Source organism: Pseudonaja textilis, chromosome 1, assembly GCF_049901715.1.
Source record: "Pseudonaja textilis isolate UNSWEBS1 chromosome 1, rPseTex1.2, whole genome shotgun sequence".
Lineage (NCBI taxonomy): Eukaryota > Metazoa > Chordata > Lepidosauria > Squamata > Elapidae > Pseudonaja > Pseudonaja textilis.
Genome location: NC_141990.1, coordinates 285,579,868 through 285,602,320, shown reverse-complemented (window position 1 = coordinate 285,602,320; position 22,453 = coordinate 285,579,868). Strand labels below are relative to the sequence as shown.

General features: G+C 37.0%; 1 protein-coding gene across 31 annotated transcripts in view; it reads right to left on the bottom strand.

The window, feature by feature from the left end:
* TTLL5 (tubulin tyrosine ligase like 5) overlaps positions 1–22,453 on the bottom strand; it is a 144,240-nt gene that overhangs the window by 37,906 nt on the left and 83,881 nt on the right. For all 31 annotated transcript variants that reach the window (XM_026712010.2, XM_087921977.1, XM_087921978.1 and 28 more), the window contains one exon: positions 2,577–2,775. In XM_026712010.2, coding sequence (XP_026567795.1) covers positions 2,577–2,775 — 199 coding nt within the window. The remainder of the gene's footprint in view (positions 1–2,576; positions 2,776–22,453) is intronic.

Sequence of the window (22,453 nt, the reverse complement as noted above, 5' to 3'; positions counted from 1 at the left end):
AAGCTAGGAGTATAGAAACCTGCTGAACTTCAGGGGAAGTAGGTAGGGACTGTCACAGAAAAGGCATGCTTCCTAGCCCCAATCAATGGCAATATTTCATGGGAGCTAAGGGAAGGAACCAGGAGTGTGTCCATCCTATCTGACCTGACTGAATGAATGGAAAAACTTCCACAAATTAGTTAGGTAGAACATTTGTTTCTTATTCCCTATATTTAGTAGGAAATATAATAGTAAACTTTCTGATTACTGAGGGCAGGAATATCCAGTTATATTCCTGTTGGTTTTTTTACATTTAAATCATTTCAATCTTTTATTACTCCAGGCCAAGCAAGAGCTTCTGCATTAAAGCCCTTTTCTTTAATAATGCAAACTTCAGTATTTCCTGTGCCTTGAGATATGGCAATGAGCTTTATAAATCTACCACAGAATGTCTGTGCTGAGAGGGACTGGAAGAGGGAGAGCAGGAGATGCAAACAGAAGCTTTAACAAAGGATCACTTGAAGAGAAACTCCTGAGTAATGGCTTTGCCCCAAGCCAAGAACAACATCATCTCCATGTCAGCAATTAAAAGAGCCAGGCATCATGGCCCTCTTCACACAAGTTAACTTACAAGGTTACCCAAGCACAGTCCCCTTGCATAGACATTAAAAACATGCCTAGTATTTCTCCTTCACTGAAAGTTGGAAAGAGCTGAAAATGAAGGGAGAAGCTATATGAGCAGACCTCACAGAAATTATCAATCTATTGGAGGTTTCTTTTTTCTTCCCTTAGCAGTTTTCTGTCCAAAATGTTTTAGAAAACCACAACAGGAGTTCATTTTTGGCTTTCATCTACACGTAATGATCAGAGTTTGGGGTAGAGGATTTTTGAAAACATAAAGCTAAAAAAGTATGCTAGAAAAACCATACATTTGCACAATAGATTCAAGTATGATCTCATAAAGAAACAAAGCCATACTTGCTACATGGAAATAAATTGTGCAGTGTTAGCTAAAGTTACTATTTATTACAAGCTAAGAAGGGCTAGCTAACATGAAGGGTTAGCTAGCCCTACTTATTCATTATTCTAGGCACAATGAAAAAAACATGCTAGTTAAAATAATTTCATGCATACTTAGTAATATATTTTCCAAGCTTTTAACTTATTAAAACTAAAGTAATACATGAAAGAAATCAGACAGACTGCAACTATATTGAGGAAGAAAACCTATTTTTACAACAGTGATTAAGGTGTTGGATTAGGAAACAAGAGATTCAGGATCCAGCCTGCCTTTAACAAAGAAGCCCACTAAATGACTTCGGACTAGTCATGCTCTATCAGCCCAGCCTACCACACAGGGTTGCTGGTATGGGGAAAAACGGGAAGAGGGAATACCCTCTTAAGCTTCTGGATGAAATGCAGGATATAAATTCTAATAAATATAAACCAAAGAAAAAAGAAATTTGGCATTATAGGACACAAAATCCAATGCATCAATCAGTACAAAAATCTACAGGGCTGTGATTTTGATAGAAACCCCAGTTTTGTTATTTTAATTTTCAAAATTGACCTGGTTAGAAACAGTACATTCACCAGTAACATAAATTTCTGTGTAGAGCAGGGGTCTCCAACCTTGGCAAATTTAAGCCTGGAGGAGTTCAACTCCCAGAATTCCCCAGCCAGCTTTGCTGGCTGGGGAATTCTGGGAGTTGAAGTCCTCCAGGCTTAAACTTGCCAAGGTTGGAGACCCCTGGTATAGAGGTATCTGTCCCTACCGCCTTTTGTTGCTTCTTGGCTTCTTGTGCAACCTAGATGCTGTTCTTTCTCTCTTTTCCCACTCTTTCTTTATATGTTGATATAATTACTATGCAAATCAAAATATAGGCAATCCTTGCTTAATGACCATTCATTCAGCGACCATTTGAATCTACAATGGTGCTATAAAAGGAAACTTACAACTGATCCTCAAAGTTCCAGCCATCACAGCACCCTTGCAGTTACGTTATTTCAATTTGGGCCCTTGGCACTTGATGATGGCCGTATCACAGTCAGATGGCCATTATTTGGTCACCTGGTGATACAGTGGTTAGAATTGTATATTGCAGTCAAACTCTGCCCACAGCCTGGCATTCGATCCTGATGGGCCTCAAGATTGATTCAGCCTTCCATGGATGGTAAAATGAGGATCCAGATCATTAGGACATTATAAACTGCCCAGAGAGTGCTGTAAAAGCACTATGGGGCAGAATATAAATCTAAGTGCAATTGCTACTGCTATTTGTGACCTTCTCTTCCAGCTTTCCGCAAGCAAAATTAATGGGAAGGTCACAAGTCACTCCATAAGTTGCTTGTGTCCCTCTCCCACCCTGACCCCACTGTACTTGTGTCACGCCTTGCAACCTGCTGCGCAACCCCCATCCTCACTTTACAACTGCATAGCTTAGTGATAGAAGTTCCAGTCCCAAATACCATGGTTACTACTTATATATCTAAGCAAACTTGCGTGATTTGTACAAAATTCCTCAGATTCTAATTTTTACCATATAGCCTATATATTTTCCAAATAATACACAGTCTCATGCATGCATCTTAGTCACCTGATGCCGTGCTCGGCTGTGGTCCAAAAGTTGCCGTGACTGAAGCTTCTGTTGTTGGAGCTGCTGCAAGGCAAAATGGAGCTGATAGCTGCCGAGGCTTGGTGGGGTCTTGGGATGCACTGCTTGGCTTCCTATCAACTTACTATGTATGCTGTTCTCTGTATCCCCTTCCCAGGCAAAACTGTCAGAGTGCAGTGTCCTGTAAGGAAAACAGTTTCATTTAAATGTTTACAGTGACAGTGTAAAGTCTGAATATTATCTTTTTTTTTCCCTTGCTGACCTAAAAATTACAAAAATGTTACCAGTCCTACAACAAGAAACATTACAGCCTTCACCATAGCCTGCTAATCAAAGAAAAGGGGTATACCATGAACACCTCTTGGGGTAAGGATCCTTTTGTGCTTACCATGAATTCCTCTTCTTAGGGGCATAGAAAATAACTCATTGCTTTGGAAACATAGCCTCTCTTTGAGTCAGGAGGCAGAGTCTACTGCAGCTTCATTTGTAGTTTAGCTTTGCTTATTAGGGATCATTATCAAGGAAGTTTAATTTTTGAATTGTGTAATTTCTTGTTAGCAGTTGAATGCATAGTAGGATTTGACAGTGTATCAAATTGTGATACACATCCAAATTCTGCCCCTCAATAAGTTCAGAAACTTATGAATAAGCATCAGTGGAGATTCTCCATCATCCAGGTCATGGGTTGTCCCAAAGGTGCTTTTCCAAAAGGCAACTGGAATTTCTTGGGTTTTTTCTTTGAAAATGCTTTGCTTTTCATCCATGATTACTTATTACGAAAAAGTAATAACATTAGCTACCACAATTTATACGATGGAAGAACATATACTAAAAATGTATTGTATTCTAGGAGGTCTCAAGAACAAGACAATTTCAACAAATGCCATTCGATAATCTCAAAATAGATTTGCAGGTACAGAAACTGCTCAGATTCCTGGATTGTAAATTTACTCAGCCATGCTTTCATATTCCATATTCCTGCCAGATGTTCTACCCTAGCTGATCCCTATTTGTCTGCTGTGGCTCAGAATATACAGGCGTATTATTGTAGAAATCATTATATTATCCCAGACCTTGTAACATAGTTTTGCTGAGGAAGTTTTCCTCAGACAAATACACATTGATTCTTCTAGAATGTCTGAACTAGGCTTTTTTTTTAAATAATTCAAACCAATTGAGGTTTTCTTCATTTGTTTTAGCTCCGTGTGCCCAAAGTATTCATCTTGAACACGCCTGTCCAATGGTTTGGATCACCTCAAGGATAACCTAGAGTGACCTTCTTGGCAACTGTTTCTCTTCCAACCATTGTATTAATTTGGGGATCTATTATTGAACTTGTGAGGCTACCATCCAATTGCCTTAAATACGGTAATAGAAGGACATATTGTATCTGTATTAATCAGTATCAAGACATGATGTCCAACATGCTAAAACATTAACCTAATCAGCTTCCCACAAAGCACCTGTTCCAGAGTTGAAAAAGACATGGAATATGATAGTGTTTCATGTAAAATACCCTAGAGAGCCATTTTTTGTTTGGAAATTACTCAGTTTTTCCCCAAGTATTGCATATGAAAAATCCATAAATATTCTCCTAAATCAAATGGGGTTGTATACCATCTTGGCTCTTGATCATGGCTCTAGAACAAATCATGAGGTTTGTCAGGCATAGAAAAAAAAAAGTTTCTCCTCAAGCGATGAATGTGATCAGAATTTTGATGAACTTCCCAATCCTCAACCTGAGCCCAAAAGAAAAATCTATGTGAATCAACTAAACTCTCTGTAGAAAGAAGAGTAAATGAATACTGAGAGTCCAAAGGATGCTAGCTGGTCTTGTGATTTAATAGTTGATGTTTTGGACTGGAATTGCTTCTTCCTGAAAACCTTTTTATAAACCTATTTAAAAATATCCATATCTGCACAAATCTAAAGCACCTCTGTTTCCTGCGCAAAATAACTTACATCCCAAAGTTCCCCAAAGTATAAACGTTAAACAAATTGGAATAAGTTGTTATATCAAGTTATATATGTGTGTGTGTTTTCTTAAGTAACAGTATTCTGCCAGCCATGACACTGGCATTAGTTTGGAATTTATTTTTAATTAGTGTTGCAAAATAAAGTACAGTATATTCTCCTCTCTCCCTCCTTCCCCCCTCTTTCCCTCCCTCCCTCCCTTCCCCACCCCCCACCCTCTGCAAAGGTCCAAATTGCAAAACCACAGTTTGGAAATTATAGTTGTCTGAATGAGATTCAAAAGCACTTTTACTATTTAGATGTGGATCACATGGATTATATGAGGATGCATAGTATATGCTAACAAGTAAAAAAGAGAACATCAAGATAGAACAAAGAAGTGTGTATGTGGGTATCCAGGTTATCAGGCCTCAGAAAGCTAAACTTGAATTTTTCTCATTCATTATATTAGCATTAATATTTTTTCAGAAAAAAGTTTTTCAAATAAGCATTTTTTTTCTAAAGACAAAACCACTACAACCTTGCTCTCTGGAGAGAGAGTCCAGCTGTGAAATACAATGCTATGTCAGTGGAAGTTTCACTGTATTGCTTTGAAGTCTGACTTCATGAGCTTTGCAGTGGTATTGCATTCTTCTAGAGCAAGCACATTTGTTCAGTGCAAAACAGGTGGTAGACTGACAGAGCTCGCATATGAAGCAGATCATAAGATCCAGTAGTTCCTGGAATGCAAACCAATTTTAAAAATTGTGATTCCTTCTATTGCCTGTGTACTGTCTTTCTTTTTTTTTCGCTGTTATACTTTTTATTCTTGCTTTTTAAAAATATTTTCACAGTACAAATTTGTTTTCTAAAGGCCAATAAAGTTAACAAGACTTCTAATATTAATATTATCAACGCGATTCTCCCATTGGGCCCGGTCTATCAAAACACAGATCACATAGGAAAATTTTGTTTACTATAATGTCTTCCCTCCCTCCTCTTGAGAGAAACTTGTATGTCATACAAAAAGAACTGTCGCTCTGTATAGGTAGTCCTCCACCTACATTTCATTTATTGACCATTCAAAGTTACAATGGCACCAGAAAAAGTAATTTGTGACCCTTTTTCATACTTAAGACCTTTGTAGCATTCTCATGATCATGTGATCAAAATTCAGATGCTTGGCATGACTGCTGCTGTGTCCTAAGGTCATGTGTGATTACCTTTTGCAAACTTTTGAGAAGCAAAGTCAATGGGGAAGCCAAATTCATTTAACAACCGTGTTACTAACTTATCAACTGCAGTAATTCATTTAACAACTATGGTCAAAAAGTTCTTAAAATAATACAAAACTCACTTAACAAATGTCTCATTTAACATCAGAAATTTTAGGCTCAACTATGGTCGTGATTTGAGACTACCTGTATTTGCAGTGACCTGGAAATTGAAACGGTGAGTCATGTGTTGCTTTTTTAATAGAAAACTATGTGATAGGTATACTTCCCCTGTATATAATACAGTATACGGGCAGGCTGGAAGCCAATTACTATACTCTTATTGCTAGTTGACCAGTGGTAGGAATTTCACACAATGTAGCCCATTTTTCTGCCAGAGGCATGATTAAAAAACAACCCCTTCAAGTGAGGTGATGCTGAACCTTAATTGGGGTTCCATAACGAAGTGTATTTTTTGCTTTTTCTCTCTCTTTCCTCCTCCCCCTTTTTTTCTTGTTTCCATTTAAATATGCACATATCATTTTATGTTTTATTTTGGTATTTCTTTGTTAATAACAATTTTCATTTGTCAATTACAAAAGAGCACATTGCTTGGATTTGCACCAATACTACATAAATACATTGCAAAATCCTAGGTTCTTGGGAAGAACTCAGTGCAGATGAAGGCCAACACCAGCTAAAGAACTAGCAGCTGTTGTTACATAATTGTGTATGTAATAATTCATTAAATTTATATGCCACTTGACTCCCAAAGACTGGGATATTTACAAGTGTTCAAACATTTAAAAAACAGCAAGTACCTAAAACACAAAACAGCACAAGACAAAAGGGCAACAATGGCAGAGAGGAACAGAAAAAAAGAGGGGGCAGGCATCAATTATTCTCACCAAAAGCCAGGCAAAGAGCCAAGTCTTTAAGGCTCTTCAAAATCCCAGTAAGGTGGAAGCTGTGATGACCCAGGGCATGGCACAAAAGTAAGACAGCCAGGAAACAGGTCTAACTCCCCTTTATTGCTCCAACTGTGCCCCCAAACATTCCCATATTCACTACACGTCCTGGAGCAAAACTCTCACATGCACCTTCAGAAGCCTCTGGTTGTGAGTAGTCCAGTAAGCCAGGTTAACCAAACAGCAACCAGGCCAGCAGTCCAATAAGCCAGCTTAGCCAAACAGTAACCAGAGCAAGAAGTTCAGAGAAGCAGACAAACTGGCAAGCCCCACAAGACAGAGCATAGCAATCTCCAGGAGTTGGTAAGTGTACACGAGGCTCTACAGATTCAACACTTCTTCCTGACAAATTCCCTTCCCACCGGCACATCTCAGTCCCCAGGTGTGCCTTGTGAAAGGGGACAGGGCACTCTCCTCCCTCATAGCCAGCTCAATCTGCGTTGATCTCGACGTCTCTCTTCCCTCCTTGCTCTCGGATCAGGAGGTCTTACTAATTCAAAAAAGCTTTGCCCGGATAGACTGCCCTTCCCCATTTTCCTCGATAGCCAACGGAGCCACCCTCTCAATCTCTGTCAGCTCGTTTCAGATCATCTCCCCCCGCAGATTCAGACTCCAATGGAGGCATGACAGAAGCCATTCAAATTGGTTGAACCATAATTGTGTTTAATCCCAACAAACCCTAGCATGGCTTCTGCAAATTTTAGTCTTAATATAACGTAGCAGATTTACATCTTCATAGCATTTTATAAATTCTAGTATTACTTATGGCTATCTATCCTGTGTTAGGTTTAGCTTTATTATAAAAGTAACTGTAATTTTATAGGATTTTTTTGTGTTTTGATTCCTATACTTTGTAATTTTCCTTAATAATTTTATTTTTACATCATTTTTTCTATCAATATGACAATATGATTTATTTCTATTTTAGAGTAATTGTTATGTTATTAATTCTATGCTGTTCTATGACCAAAATAAATTGTCTCTGTTTTCCTCAGGCATTTACATCTTTAATTCAAAGCCTAGAACAGGGGTCCCCAATTCCCAGACTGGCACTGGGCCGTGGCATGCCAGCAATTGGACCACGCAAACAAGCGTAGCCCCATCCAGAGGATGCAGGCAGCACGCATAACCACAACCTCTCTGGTCTGCAGAAAAACCTTTCTTCATGGAACTGGTTTCTGGTGCACAAAAGGTTGGGGGCTGCTGGCTTAGAAGAAAGAATATCTATTACTATACCAGATATTCTAAATTAATTGGGAAAATAATCTATACTATTTCCTTTTCTTTTATAGCTCTTGCTCTCGAGGTTTACTCCTGAAGCCTTTTCCAATACTAGATATAGCCATAAGGCAGTGGAGGTTTGAAATCAGAGTTTCCCTTCTCCTAGAAGATGGTTCTAACGTTTTATCTGCCGTTGGGACATAAAGCCCTCTTCCACCTTCAAAACTATTGACCATCTTCTCCTATAACCCTGGAAAAGGGCCCTTACGAGGTGCTACCAGCCGGGCCAGCTGGACTAGGATTTTTTAAGGAGGTATTACTCCTCCAGCATTCCTCCTCACTTCAGGATGCCCAGCTCGGCTCCATTTGCAGTGTATATATACATTTAAACTTTCAGCAAGCATGGCATACACCAATACGCTCTGCTGGGGACCACAAATACTTCAGCGGGCATGCTCAGCTCTCTAGCAACATGTCCAATGTTACACTGGCAGCAAAAGCAACACAAAAACAGGCCCATTAAAACTCCCAGCCTGCCTCACTCTTTTGCCTCTAACGGCACACGGCACAGACAATGAAGCTCTCCCCCCCCCACACACACACACATCTCATGTGTGGCCAGTGCCAAAGAGGCAAAATCCAGAGCCGGAGTCCCGGAAGCAGTTCATGACTTTGTACAATCACGTTCTGGTAACTCCTGCGATGCAGCTGGAACTAATCGTATTGGCTCTGCTGTTCCCTTAGAGTAATTCAGTGACATGGAGAGGGGGGATCTGCTGCTTGGGTAACAGTTTATCCTCCATATTAAATTACTCAGGCCTCGTGCTCTGGAGAGGACACTCCAGCTTTGCATACAACATTGAAACAACATGGGAAGTGGCAGTTACCGGTTTCATAGCACAATACCATAGTCTCGAGACTGAAGGATGCCAATTCAATAGCTCTTGCTCTAAATCAGTGCTGTTAAATCTCCTAGCTAGGGCTGGTAGGAATGGCAGTTATCCTTATCCGGAAGACCATAAGTTTCCTGTGTCTAAACTCTAGAAGAAGGTATCTTTTTAGCTGTTTCTATGAATGCCTCAGTCTGTGTCTAATAAGTCTGAGAACTTTGTAGGAAAACAAAAAAAAATCTCGTAATTTGATTTCTGAACTCGAATATGTAGGAGAAAATCTGGCAGAACTTTCTTCCTCAGAATCAATTCTAGATAGCATTTAAAGCGTCACTTTTTTTAAGAAATCATAGTAGAAAACAACAAACCACGACTGAAAAATCTATTCCCTTCTGTAAAGCTTGAGGAGGAGCCACGGAGTGATAATCATAGAAGAAAAAAGAAAGAAATATGTTTCTTACCACAAGCTGTAAAGAAAAAAAAACCAGTTACTGTAATTTATAAGTCCTACAATAATACCAGGGACAAGCCTTCAACAGGCACTAATTACAAAACTGCGGTGAATATTTTAATGGACAACTGTATCCGCTGTGACAAAATTTCTACTAACTTCTGTTTATGCACTTGAAGATCATATAACATTTTCTTTGGTAAAGCCCACCCCTCCTCCAGCCCAAACACTGGGATGTGACTTCAAGCTACTGGAAAAATGATAATTAAACAAGATCCCAACGGGATAGAGACTCTGTCCCTGAAAACAGGCTATCCGCTTAAAGACATGAATTTTGCTTAAGTTACAAAAAGAAAGCCAAAGTTTCTCCAACTATTTTGTGGGATGCCCAAAGTTCAGCTTGTCAATGCTACATAACATGAAAAATATCCCACAGCTATGAATGTACTGAAAATAGGCATGCATGCACGCCATTTGTAGTTTCCTTAGTGCATAGCATGAAAATTGCCAAAGACCTTTACTAAAGAAGGGAGATTTGCAAAAACTATTCTCCTCAGTTTCAGACAGCATACTCTTGATATATGGACTGTGAAGAGGCTGACAGGCAAAAAAACCCAAAACCATAGATTACTAAATTTTGGAAAAGTAGAAAAACATTTAAAACTCTTTGGGATATATATACTTCATACAATGTATGTCATAAATCTTCAACATTAATTCATTTTCTTCAGGGTATAGCTCTAATGCAAAGGAAGATGAAAAATACAAAAACCAAAGAAATTGCATTTTTTCCCTACTAGAAAAGGATCATGGACACCTTACTAGAACTCCTCACATTGAGATGGTGTGCTCCTTTTTACCAGGACAAATTGGAGGGAACAAGGACTACTATAGCCCCCACAAAACAGCTATCAAAGAGCCTAATTGATAGGCAAAACTAGAAAAAAACCCTTGACACCAGGATCAAAGAAGTCAAGCTAAGTATAACCTTTCTGTATGTATCCTATAAGCTCAAAGGATATGAGACAATGTTACCACAAGACTGCTTTCCTACCAGAAAGATATATTTCATAAATTTTCTGATTATGCATTTTTAGTATATTTGAATGCCAGCAAAATAAAAAAGTAACTCCTAGCAGTTTGTATCATTAAAAGATACACAAAATAAAACACTAACCTTTAAAATAACCAGAAAGAAATATTATAATGCAATAAGCACAACAATGACCATTCATTCTCCAAACACTCTCCAGAACTAAGTTGAGTAGCCTCCACAAGTCCAACCATGAGGCTAACCTAGCAACCATAGCATCTGCTGGCATTTCATTGGATTCAAATCTCAGGAAGGATATCTGCATAATAAGACAGTGAATATCTCCATTTTGTCTTCCCATATTGAACTGGAAAATCAAATTAATATTAAAGCAAACACGGCTGATTCTAGATCAAAGGATAGCACCATAGACTGTAAATATCAACCTCTGTTAAGAAAACTGAGATTATCCTTTTGCCTAGTTTTTGGGGAAAAAGTGGAGACGCCCTGAGTAAATTTGCTGGATGCTATATAATCTACCTTCTGTATGGAAATAATGATGGATTTTTCCATTTCCATTCTGAAGCAATTCTTGCTAAGTGGTTTCATAAGCTATTCTAGATCCAGGATTGCTTTTATGTCCCTGTGTTTCTTGGGAAACAAGGAAAATATTGATCCGATTATAGAAATTTGTTGGAAATGTGGTACTAGCACGTCTTTCAAATCTTAAATGTTGGATTGCACACATGAAGATTTCACACTTTGTTTGATCTCTGCTTGTATCTTGGCTTACCCCAAAAAGCATCCTGTGTGGGATTTTCCATATGAAGAACTCATTCTGGAACAACTTTTCAAAGTATAATCTATTCCAGAAGAGGTAGGAATAAGGACTCTTGCTGAGAATGCCATAGCTCTACTACTCTTAGTAAGGAATGGAGCTTGATATAATAGCCATCTCCTTCCTTCCTTCCTTCCTTCCTTCCTTCCTTCCTTCCTTCCTTCCTTCCTTCCTTCCTTCCTTCCTTCCTTCCCTTTCCCTTCCTGCAATACTGTATGGAGGAAACAGGTAATAATGGTAGAAATGTGTGAGAGATCAGAATTCATGTCATCCCTGTTGTATTGCAAGCAGGAAAAGCTAAAGCAAAGATAAATTTTTTCTCTTGCAGAAGACAAGCTGCTGAAACACGTTTAGCTTTAACATTTGCTCCAAAAAGAAGCATCACCAAAAGAAATGCTCTAGAACAGTGGTGGCAAACCTTTTTTGGCTCCCATGCCGATAATTACGCACCAGCACCCAGAAGGCAATGCGTGCTGCCCCCACACACCCCCTGCGCCTGCGTGTACAATCCCCTTGCTGCACGCCGTGTATCTACGCCTGCATGCATGATCACCCCCCACGCACCATGCATCTGCACATGTGCACGCGATCACTCCCATACCCCATCTGCGCATGCAGTGCAATCACTCTGCGCACTGCGTGTCTCTGCATATGCACATGCGACCCCCCCAGCACATCTCTGCGCATGCATGTCTCCCGCACATCCCTGCCCCCCTTCGCATGTGTGCCAGATACCTGACAATCAGCTGTCGGGCGGCAGCACGCGCTCATGTGTAGTGGGATTTTCCCAGGAGAGCTCTCACGTGCTAGGGGAAATGGCTCTGCGTGCCACTTCCGGCACACATGGCATAGGTTCACCATCACGGCTTTAGGAGTCTAGGAAGAACAATCTTGTAACAGACTCCTCCATCAGAAATTTAGCCTGAAGATCCAGAGCAGAATACTGGCATACATGTAGTATGAAATATGTGCTTGCAACACTGGATCAATGGCTTGAAATAAGGAAGTGAAGCATTACAAAGAAAGCCTAAAGGCAATCTGATTAAATGATTTCAGCATTCATTTCCAAAGTACATGTGAATCTGAGGAATCTGAGGTGAAGTTTCTAACTTAATCTCAGGCAGTATACTTTGAAAAGAAAAAAGGCAGCTGAAGCTCAGGATCTCAGAGGTTCAGGAGACTTTTGTAGGGGAAGGAATGAGCTGACTTCAGACGTTGTCTAAAGGATGTACAGTAAGTTAATTGAGATGACTTTCCAGGTGTATGCTAATTACACCTGCTGCAAAGGCAAACTTGTCTTTTTGCTGAAGAGAAAATGAAAGACCTGAAGCTTTTTAAAACTTAATTAGATAAGGGGAAGAGTGCACAGGTAATGCATGTGATATGAAGGGGAGCAGAATGAGAGCTCAGGAGTTCAGAACATTGTAAATTGCCAAGGAGTAGTAAAGATGGGGAACGCCAAAAAGAAAGAAGATATCCCAGAACTTTCTACTTGGCCAAAAATACATATCTGGGCTTATGTTGAGAGCTTTATATTTTATATTGGTCTATATTTATATTGGTCTAAGTTAGAAAATATTTGGCAGGTAAATAGCTTGCACCCTCTCCCAAAAACATTTGTTTTCTTTTTATTTCAGAAAAAATGCAATTTCAAGACCAATTATGAAAGCATTACAGGAATCAAAATAAGGGAAAAGTGAGAGGTCATCTGGCTTAAGACATTCAGTGTTCCCATCCCATCATAGACTAAATCAGTGGAGAAGAGATAGTAATGACAATCACTCTTATGGCATTGATATGTTTTATATTAGCAGAATCACACAGTAAACTAGTAAAAGGCATATAATACAATGCACAAATTAGGACTTAGTCTTGACTACTAAATTCCTGTTCAACTTTCAATAATTTCCCACTGATAATTGCCTATTGATCCATCTTACTGGAATGCATTAATTACTAAGATTATCTATGATAAAACACATTTCATTTCTCTATAATTTTTTCATCCACTTATGAAATTTGTTTTAAAAACTCCACAATGAAAATTCATTCCAACTTTTAAAGGAAGTAATGTTTTTCAGAATAGTACCTCAGTTTCACACATAAATGTCCATTAGATCAAGGATTTGCCTATTAAACTGAGTATTTGTTCATTAAACCCAAACTGTATTGTAAATGATGTTATTTATGTCAGTTAATTGTGCAAATTATAAAAACTGAAACAGATGCAATAACATGGATTTAATAGACATTTCGACTTAACAGACTCTTCCATCCCCAAATAGTCCATTAAATTGGGTTTAATTACCTCAGATACCAGGAAAAGTATTATCTATAAATTTACATACTTAAGATATAGAAACAACTGTCTGAGTCTTCCAAAAGATGCGGCTGTCTTAAAGCTTTAAAGAGAAGTCCTTTGAGACCTTTGAAGAAAAGTCTGTAAAACATCTCTTTGTGTAATTTGTACGGATTTCAGATATAGTACTGCAATTTTTATAACATACTGTAAGCATTGTTGCATAAAAATATTGCTTCATAAAATTCAGACATATATATGAAAATCATAAGAATGTTCCACTTCATAAAAATGTAAATCATTAAAATGCACAGATTAATTTTCTCTCATACATACTATCTACTTGTTTTTCACCAGGATTTCAATGGTAACTTCATGCTTCAGATTTCCAGAAGTAATCAACCATATTCCACAATATAATTTCAGATCTATTTCTGTTACAGTTTTTAAAGTCTATCTTACATTAAAAATGCACAATTCTATATTTTGCTCTTTATTGGAAAACATAGATTAAATGTAAGAAAGGGGTAGAAATTATGGAGCAGGTGGAGAGCCAATAGCCTGGTTTGAGACCTGAGCTCTGTGCAACAGAGTGCGGTTACTTGCCGCAACTCCTGCCCACCTAGCAATTCAAAAGCATTCAAATGCAAGTAGCTTAATAGGTACCACTTTGGTGGGAAGGTAACAGCATTCCATGGGCCTTTGGTGTTTAGCTATGCTTGGCCACATGACTACAGAAACTGTCTGAAACTGGTTCTCTCAGCCAAAAAATGGAATGAGCACTGTGCCCTTCAGTTGGACACAACTGATAGGGAAACTTTTACCTTTACCTGATGGAGGCCAGACTAAGGAAAGGTGAGTTGAAATCACTTTCCATCTTGCCTCAAAACACAGGTGCGGCAGACAAGAAGTCTAAGGCATCAATCATATATTCAGCCTTTCCCAGAAAGCATATCTGGCATCAGGCCAGCCCCAGAATTTTCAGAACTCTGAAACATAGCAAGAAGCCTGGATTTTCACCACTAAGGCCAAGTCCCAGCTGTTCAGTAAGACAGACCTCTTTTCTTTCAAGAGATTTCAGGGTCCAATGCACAAAATGCATTGTGTATTGAGGGCAAAAAATCAAAACACTAGGCTAGAAATCTAAGCTGCACAACAAGGAAAAGTGGGACACGTTGTTAAGCAAAAAAAAAAAAAAGCAAGTGTTAAGCATTTAGCAAATAGATTTAGGATGAGTCATACTAGTGATACTTCACAGTAAAAAAACTGAGACGACTTGTCCCAAAACAAATTTAAATAATGTTAAAGTGTGTAGAATCTTTTATGCTCTTGGCTAATTATTTTCTTCCCTTCCCCCTGCACAAACACTGGCATGCAGAGTGAAGAATGCAGCATTGGAGGACTTAGTTCAGAAAGACTATGCAGGGCTGAGGGAAAAATACCTGGCAGCTGCTAAAACGAAACTTCAAAGAATCCGCTCACTTTGAAATCCCATCAGGCAGGACATGTTAACTTTTTAAAAGCCTGTGGGAAACTTAACCACTTCAATGTGCTTAGCAGTTTTCAGGCTTTTCCAAGCAGGTAATTGTGAGAAACTGAAGGATAACAGGAACACCAGGCATCTCTATTTTTCTCTTAGCAAGAAACAATATACAAGCACCAATCGGGCAAAGGGTTGTGGCTTATAGTAAGATGATAAAGCCCAGGAATTAAAAGATATGCCAATAAAGCAAATATTTTGATGTACATTTTCCACTTGTATCTTTCTGGATTTACCAGATCAGGTCTTTTCCTCTTAGGACCTGTTCACAGTACTCTCAGTAGCCAAAATAACTTTGCCAAGACAACTCTGATCTTGCAATTTCCTGTACTGCCTCAGTAGAATTCAGTGAGTGATATGATGAAGCTCCATCAACATGTTGATTCAAATCCACCTCAGCTAAGAAATTGCTGAATGGCTTTTTGTAAAGTACCAAATACCTGACTCATTTTCCATCTTTATAGGAGGCAAACTGTCAGGGGGTCTACAAGCAACAAGTTTTTCAACTAAAACAACTCAGGTTTTAGGTCAAATACTGAGGAGCCAGGAAGGTTCTATGGGGGTGAGGGGTGAGGAGACAAAACTAGAGGATAGATCCACAAATTATTTCAATAAGGCATCAATCATGAATAGCTTTTCAGAATCTACATCTTGTTTTTCTTCTTCGGGAATTTTTCTCTCCACTCCCAAAATATTTCCTTTGTGAATGAGAATGAATTCCTCATCAATACTATTCACCATGTTAGGAAGTACAAGCCTTCTCTACGAGCATGACAGAGAAGAGATGGTTTAACTAAGTTCAAGCAAGAATGGCTCCCTTACATACAATATATCACACAGCAAGGCTGAATTAGCTGGCTGGAATGCAGTTTTGGAACAGAATCTGACAACAATTAGGAATATTTGATGTAAAGTTCAACTATCTAAACTATGGCCCATGGTTGCAGATGCAAATGAAAGAAAAAGGGGGAGTGTAATTCATGTTTTCTTTTCTCTCTGTGGTTTTTATTTTTTAATTTATGTCTATTTTCTTTACATTCCAGTATTTTCTTTATCTGTATTTCAATACTTAATAATACATTTTTAAAAAAAGAGAGAATAGTGTTTCTTTTCTTTGTCAATTCTGCAGCTACCTTGTTTATGTTCCCTGATTGTTCTTCTGAGGAAGGATCCTACTCAATATTTAGTAATAATCCAACCATGATTTATCTATATTGGCCTAGAAACAATGCTTCAAATTTAATGTTATTAAATGTTGCAAAAGTTTCTTCTCACCAGTAGAGATATAGGACAGACCTAAAGAAATGCATGATTCAGTTTTTTACCTCTAAAGTAAAAAGCATCCCTGGAGGAAGAAAATAATTTCAAATAATAGCCACAAAGATGATGATGTGAAAGCAAATTGTAATGTTGTGCAAATGTAAACGATCAATAAAACCTAGGTATATATAGCCTTTGCGGATGATCTGGCCTTTATTTTGGAAGATCCTTTAGAAACAGCTCCAAAATTATTGGAAAAGATAGAGACATATGGTGAGGTGGCTGGTTTGAAAATAAATAAAGATAAAACAAAGATTTTGACGAAGAATAGACAAAGAGAAGAACTGGCAGACCTATTGAAAATTCAAGAAACGAACAAGGTCAAGTATTTGGGGATATATTTGACGCCAAGATGTAGTACATTAAAAGAGAACAATTATATTAAACTTAAACAACACAGCGTTAGACTTGAAGAAATGGGAAAATCTACAACTATCACTAACAGGGAGAATCTCAATAATCAAGATGAATATCCTACCCAGAATCTTATACTTGTTTCAAACAATACCAATCAGGCTTGGAAAAGACTATTTTGAAGAGTTAAATAAAATTGTGTTGAAGTATATATGGAAAGGTAAGAAAGTGAGAATAAAGTTAAATCTTTTACAAGATGCCAGAATTAGAGGAGGTTTTGGTTTGCCTGATTGGGAGTTGTATTATCAAGCTGCAAATTTGATGTGGGCCAAGGAATGGATAACACTAAGAAAGACTAGATTGTTGACATTAGAAGGTCATGATTTGTTGTTGGGCTGGCATGCCTTTTTATGGTATAAGGGAACTAAAACGCAGGACTATTTTAGAAGACATTATATACAGGAGTCTTTGTGGTTAAATTGGGAGAAGATCAAAAGACAATGTTATTTGAAAATTCCAGTTTGGTTATCAACCATTGAAGCATTTTCCTATCCTATAATTTATAATAGATATGGGGAAATACTGGATGAAAAGGGTGAACTTAAATTGATGCAAAACTTAGAGGAACAAGGTATAAAGATGAATTGGTTTTCATATGCGCAAATACATTCAAGGTATGATGAAGATTTTAAAACAGAGGGATTTTATGATAAATTGACTGATTTAGATAAGATCTTGACAGGTACTGATGAAAAGGTGATTAAAAAATTATACGGTTATTTACTGGAAATTAAATTAGAGGAAGAACAAGTCAAAGAAACTATGATTGCTTGGGGGAAGAATTTTGGATATGGGATTGATTTAGAGAAATGGCAAAAACTGTGGTCTCAAAATTATAAAATGACTATGTCAACAGCTTATAAAGAAAATTTGTATAAGATCTTTTACAGGTGGCACTTTGCCCCAACAAGAATAGCAAGAATGTTCAAGAATAAATCTGAAAAATGCTGGAAATGTCATCAGATACCTGGCTCATATTATCATATGTGGTGGACTTGCGAGGACGCTAGAAAATACTGGAGTAAAATTCGCATGTGGTTGGAAAAAATGACAAAGAAACACAAAGATTTGAAACCAGAGATCTTTTTATTGGGAATGATACATATAATAAAGATTTGAAATACCTGATTGTAAATGTATTAACAGCGGCTAGGATTGTATTTGCTAAAAACTGGAAAAATGAGAAAATACTATTGCAGGAAGAAATTATTAAGAAAATATTGGAATGTGCTGAAATGAGTAGATTGACATTTGAAATTAGAGAACAAGAGGATAAACAATTCTATAAAATTTGGGACCTTTTCTATCAATGGTTGGATGATAAAATACAATAATAGAATATTTAGAATTTTAGATAATAATGAATATATAAAGAGATATTTTTTTTCTTTTTTATTTGATATCACATCTATAAAATATCTTCAGGATAGATTTGGTATGATTATATGATTTGTTATAAAATAAATTAAGTAAATTATAGTTATCTCGCAAAGTATGAATGAACAAAATCATAGTCAAATGATGGTTTAATAATGATACTAGGGTATATAATTTCTGATTGATAGTATGAGTTATTATGTAATGTAACTGTAATTGAGACTACGAAATGAATGCACAAAAACTGGTAAACCAACTGACACACTGTTTGTATATTTATGAAAGAAAGCTGGATGTTTTTATGTGTTGTTTGTTTTGCTTGTCTTAAAAACTAATAAAATTGTTTTAAAAAAATAAAAATAAAACCTAGGTATATATAATGGTCGTACATAAAAAAATGGAGGTTAAGAACTTCAGCATATGCTATAGTCAGACAGACCAACTGATAATTTAGATATTATATACAGGGGCAGAGTATTTCTCATTTAGATGAGTATAAACATGATTAATATTTACTACATAAACAATTCCTTTTCTGTTCAATCATGTCTGATTCTCAGAGACTGCCTTGACAAGTTCCTGCAGGTTTTTTTTGGCAAGGTTTTTCAGAAGTGGTTTGCCATTGTCTCCTTCCTAGGGCTGAAAGAAAGTGACCGGCCCAAAATCAACCAGTTGGCTTTTCTGCTTAAGGCAGGACTAGAACTCAGTTTTCTGGTTTCTAGCCTGAAGCTTCACCACTGCACCAAACTGCATCTCTGAACAAATATTTTAATAGCTTATTTTTTTTTTTATATTTCTGATTTTAAAGATTATAAAAACTAGCAAAGCAAACAGTAATAGTATAAAATTGCATCATATCAAGAGACTGAAAGTGCCCAAGATCACATTCCCACAGGATCTTTAAAAGGAGGTACTTGTGATATCTGCCATTGTTCAGGTGTAACAAAAGGTAGGTGAGATTGGATATAACGGGCTGAACTTGTGGGAATAAAGCAACTCAAAATGGTTTTTTTTAAAAATTTAAAGTTGGACTCCTGTCACAAAAAACACTTATTGACAAATTAAAAATAGATTTTTCCAGAAATCTATTGGATATAGAGACACCAATTAACTGAGATTGGGGAAAATATCTGGATTATAATATAATGTCCCCTAGTTTGCAGCAACCAGTATGATGTACATTGACCACGTGGACGTATCGGACATTTGAGAATGAAATGTGACAATTTAGGGCAGAATTGGTTGTTGGGAGCATTATATAAAGTAGATGACAGTATTCCCTTGATATCCAACATACAGATAACTGTAACAAGGTCTAGTAGCTTTAGTTTTAAAGAAAGATACTAGTAATAAATTCTAATATGAAATCTTTAAACTTTTATAAGTCCTGGTGACCACATGGTCCAGAAACAAAGGTCTTACTGTGAAAAGATGAATGATAGTCTTTGAAAGCAATACAGAGAAATATATTCAGTAAACTGTAAAGTGAGTATATTTTATTACAGTTCCTTTGGCAAACGTCCATGGTCATTTTATCCAAAGTTCTTTGTTTATTTGACTAAAGTAATACCTTCATTTATAACTGAGGATAACGAATGGAAAAACCACAACCTACAATTTACTGCAGAGCAGCTTAACTCTCTCTTCAGATAGCATAATTTTTTTTATGCTACTTGCATCAACAATGCCAAATCTGAACTCATAATATTGAATAATATAGCAGAAGAGTCTGTGTACAAGGGAAAAGTTGCAAGTAAGGGCATGCTCTAAATAGATAGCTTCAGAAATTAACTCCCTTTTCCTAGAATTTTCAGGGTCTGTAATGCTTTAATAGATATAAAGCTAGTGTTTAACAGAATTCTCTTTTTAGAATGGATTTACTCATTGTCCATATAGAAGTAGTAACAGGTATTCAGCCAAGTATCTTGGCTGCCATGTTGCCAAGAGGTCAGGACACAGTTCTAGCCTGCAGCTTCCTATTCCCCTTACAAATGCAGAGCCAGGAGAGGACAGAGACCACAGTGCTTCCTAAGCTTTGATACTGCAGGCTCTTTGTATGGCTACAGCTTATATGCCTCTCTTCTTCTTTTCCCTGTGGAAAACAACAGAATTGCAATTTCGCAAAATTAATTAAAAACACAGGCATTTTCAGATAACCAGGGGTTTTTTCCCTTCTTTAATTCAGCACTCTTTAAATAGCATGAAATATATTGGTTTCCCATATTCTCTTCTACCTGGAATGTGCTCTGGATAAAGTTATTATATACTATATGAACTTAAATTATCATAGTTTTTTTTGTCTTTCCTCCAATCTGCTCAAAGAAATTTTTGGTTTTTGGAACTTTGTGGATGTCTGCCTATAAGCTGAAGAACAAATGATTACATCACCAATATAGTCCATGTCCACAAGTTACACGTTAAAATGTACCTTTCACCATATTCAATTAAATGTATGAACATATTGACCAAATATGTTTCAAATATCAAACCCAGCTCAAGATATACATTATTGAAGAGCTGTAGTGGCACAATAGTTAGAATGCAGTAATGCAGCTAATTCTGTTGACTGCCGGCAGCCAGCAGTCTGGCAGTTCAAGTCTCACCAGGCTCAAGGTTGACTCAGCCTTCCATCCTTCGGAGGTGGGTAAAATGATGACCCAGATTGTTGGGGGCAATATGCTGACTCTGTAAACCGCTTAGAGAGGGCTGGAAAGCACTGTGAAGTGGTATATAAGTCTTAAGTGCTATTGCTATTACAACAGTAGTCTATAGTTTTGAAACACAGATGTGGTCTCTCTTTGGAAATGTATAGAATATAATAATTCTATAAACAGAAGGTTTATGCTGGTCTTAAAATGTTGGGGGGAATGACATTGCATGGACAGTTTATTTAATCACACTGTATGGAAATTATTAATATTAGCATAGAATATATTTATTACATTTATTTTATCTGGAACGTAATATCCTTCAACAAGAATCTCAACAAACGTTTAGCAGCCTCTTTGTATCTTTACTGTGGAAGAATATACTTGTAACAATATACTCACATTCTCATATGAGTTGCATATGCATATTTAGAAAATTCATCTGGTTAGTTCTGGCCTTATAACTTTTTGCTCTAGAAGTACCATATTTAATAGTATGACTTTATTCTAATATGGCAATGTAGTATGGCATTTATCAATAAGTTGCCAGTTCCCGGCCTTGTGCAAGGAATACATAAGAAGATTTAAAACAGATTGTGAAATAGCACCAATGTGTGCATACATACAGGAAAAAGTCAAGCATCTGAACCATGCCCTGACAGTTCAACTCAGAAGGAAGGGTTGGGCTGGAAAACATAAAACTATAAATTCCAGCCAAATTGTCTGAGGCACTCCTTTCCAAATCACTTGAATAAACAGCCAAAGTTTCTGACCAATCATTTTATTATTCATCTCTGGAAGCCAACCATTTTGGACATCAGAACAATGAGCACTAAGCAATTAGTTTTCTCAAATTTTCTGTACAGCATAATTAGATAGTATAATCAATTATGCTATAATTATATAGCATAATCAAGAATAAATTTCTAGAACTTTAAGTCTGCTAAAGATTTAATGGCTAACTTAAGTCCATTTTTTCATATCCATTACAAAATTTCAAGACTGTCTTGAGTTTTGTCCTTCAAAATACATGCATAAATACATATGCAAGGATGGGAAAGTGAGGGCTGATACTGATTGGGTCAAGCAAGAATAAAGAAGTAAAGGCATTTATTATTTTATTCTTATCTCTTTCCTGAAACACACACATGCATACATGCACACACAAAAACTGGTATTTGCTCTATGATCAAAACCATGCATGTATGGAGAAAAACTTTTGGAAATGGAAGTTATTTAGAGTAGGTAAACTGCTTTGGTGAAAAGGATTAAGGCATCAAATTAGAAATGCCTTGATTTGACTGCTGACTATGTTTTTTAAAAATATAACAAGATTGAGTGATCAGCCAGACATTCCTTGGCATAGTATAGAGTCTAGTGCTTATTCAAAATATTTTTACACTGCAGAGTAATGAATATGTATAAGGAATATTAACAGAATGAACTAGTCTCCACAAACACATATTAGTAGGCTTCATAGTTTCTTAAGAGTATTGATGTCATCCAAAGTGGCAATTGGAACCTAGGGTAGATTATATGCCTACAGATATAATGAAGACACTTGTATTCAGAAACTTCACCATTTAAAAAAGCAATAATGTTTCATGATTTCTGACTTAATTTAGAAGTTGGCAGAGCAAATGTTTATAATGTGACTTTTTGCAAGTATTTGCCTCCTTTCCTCTTTTCTGCA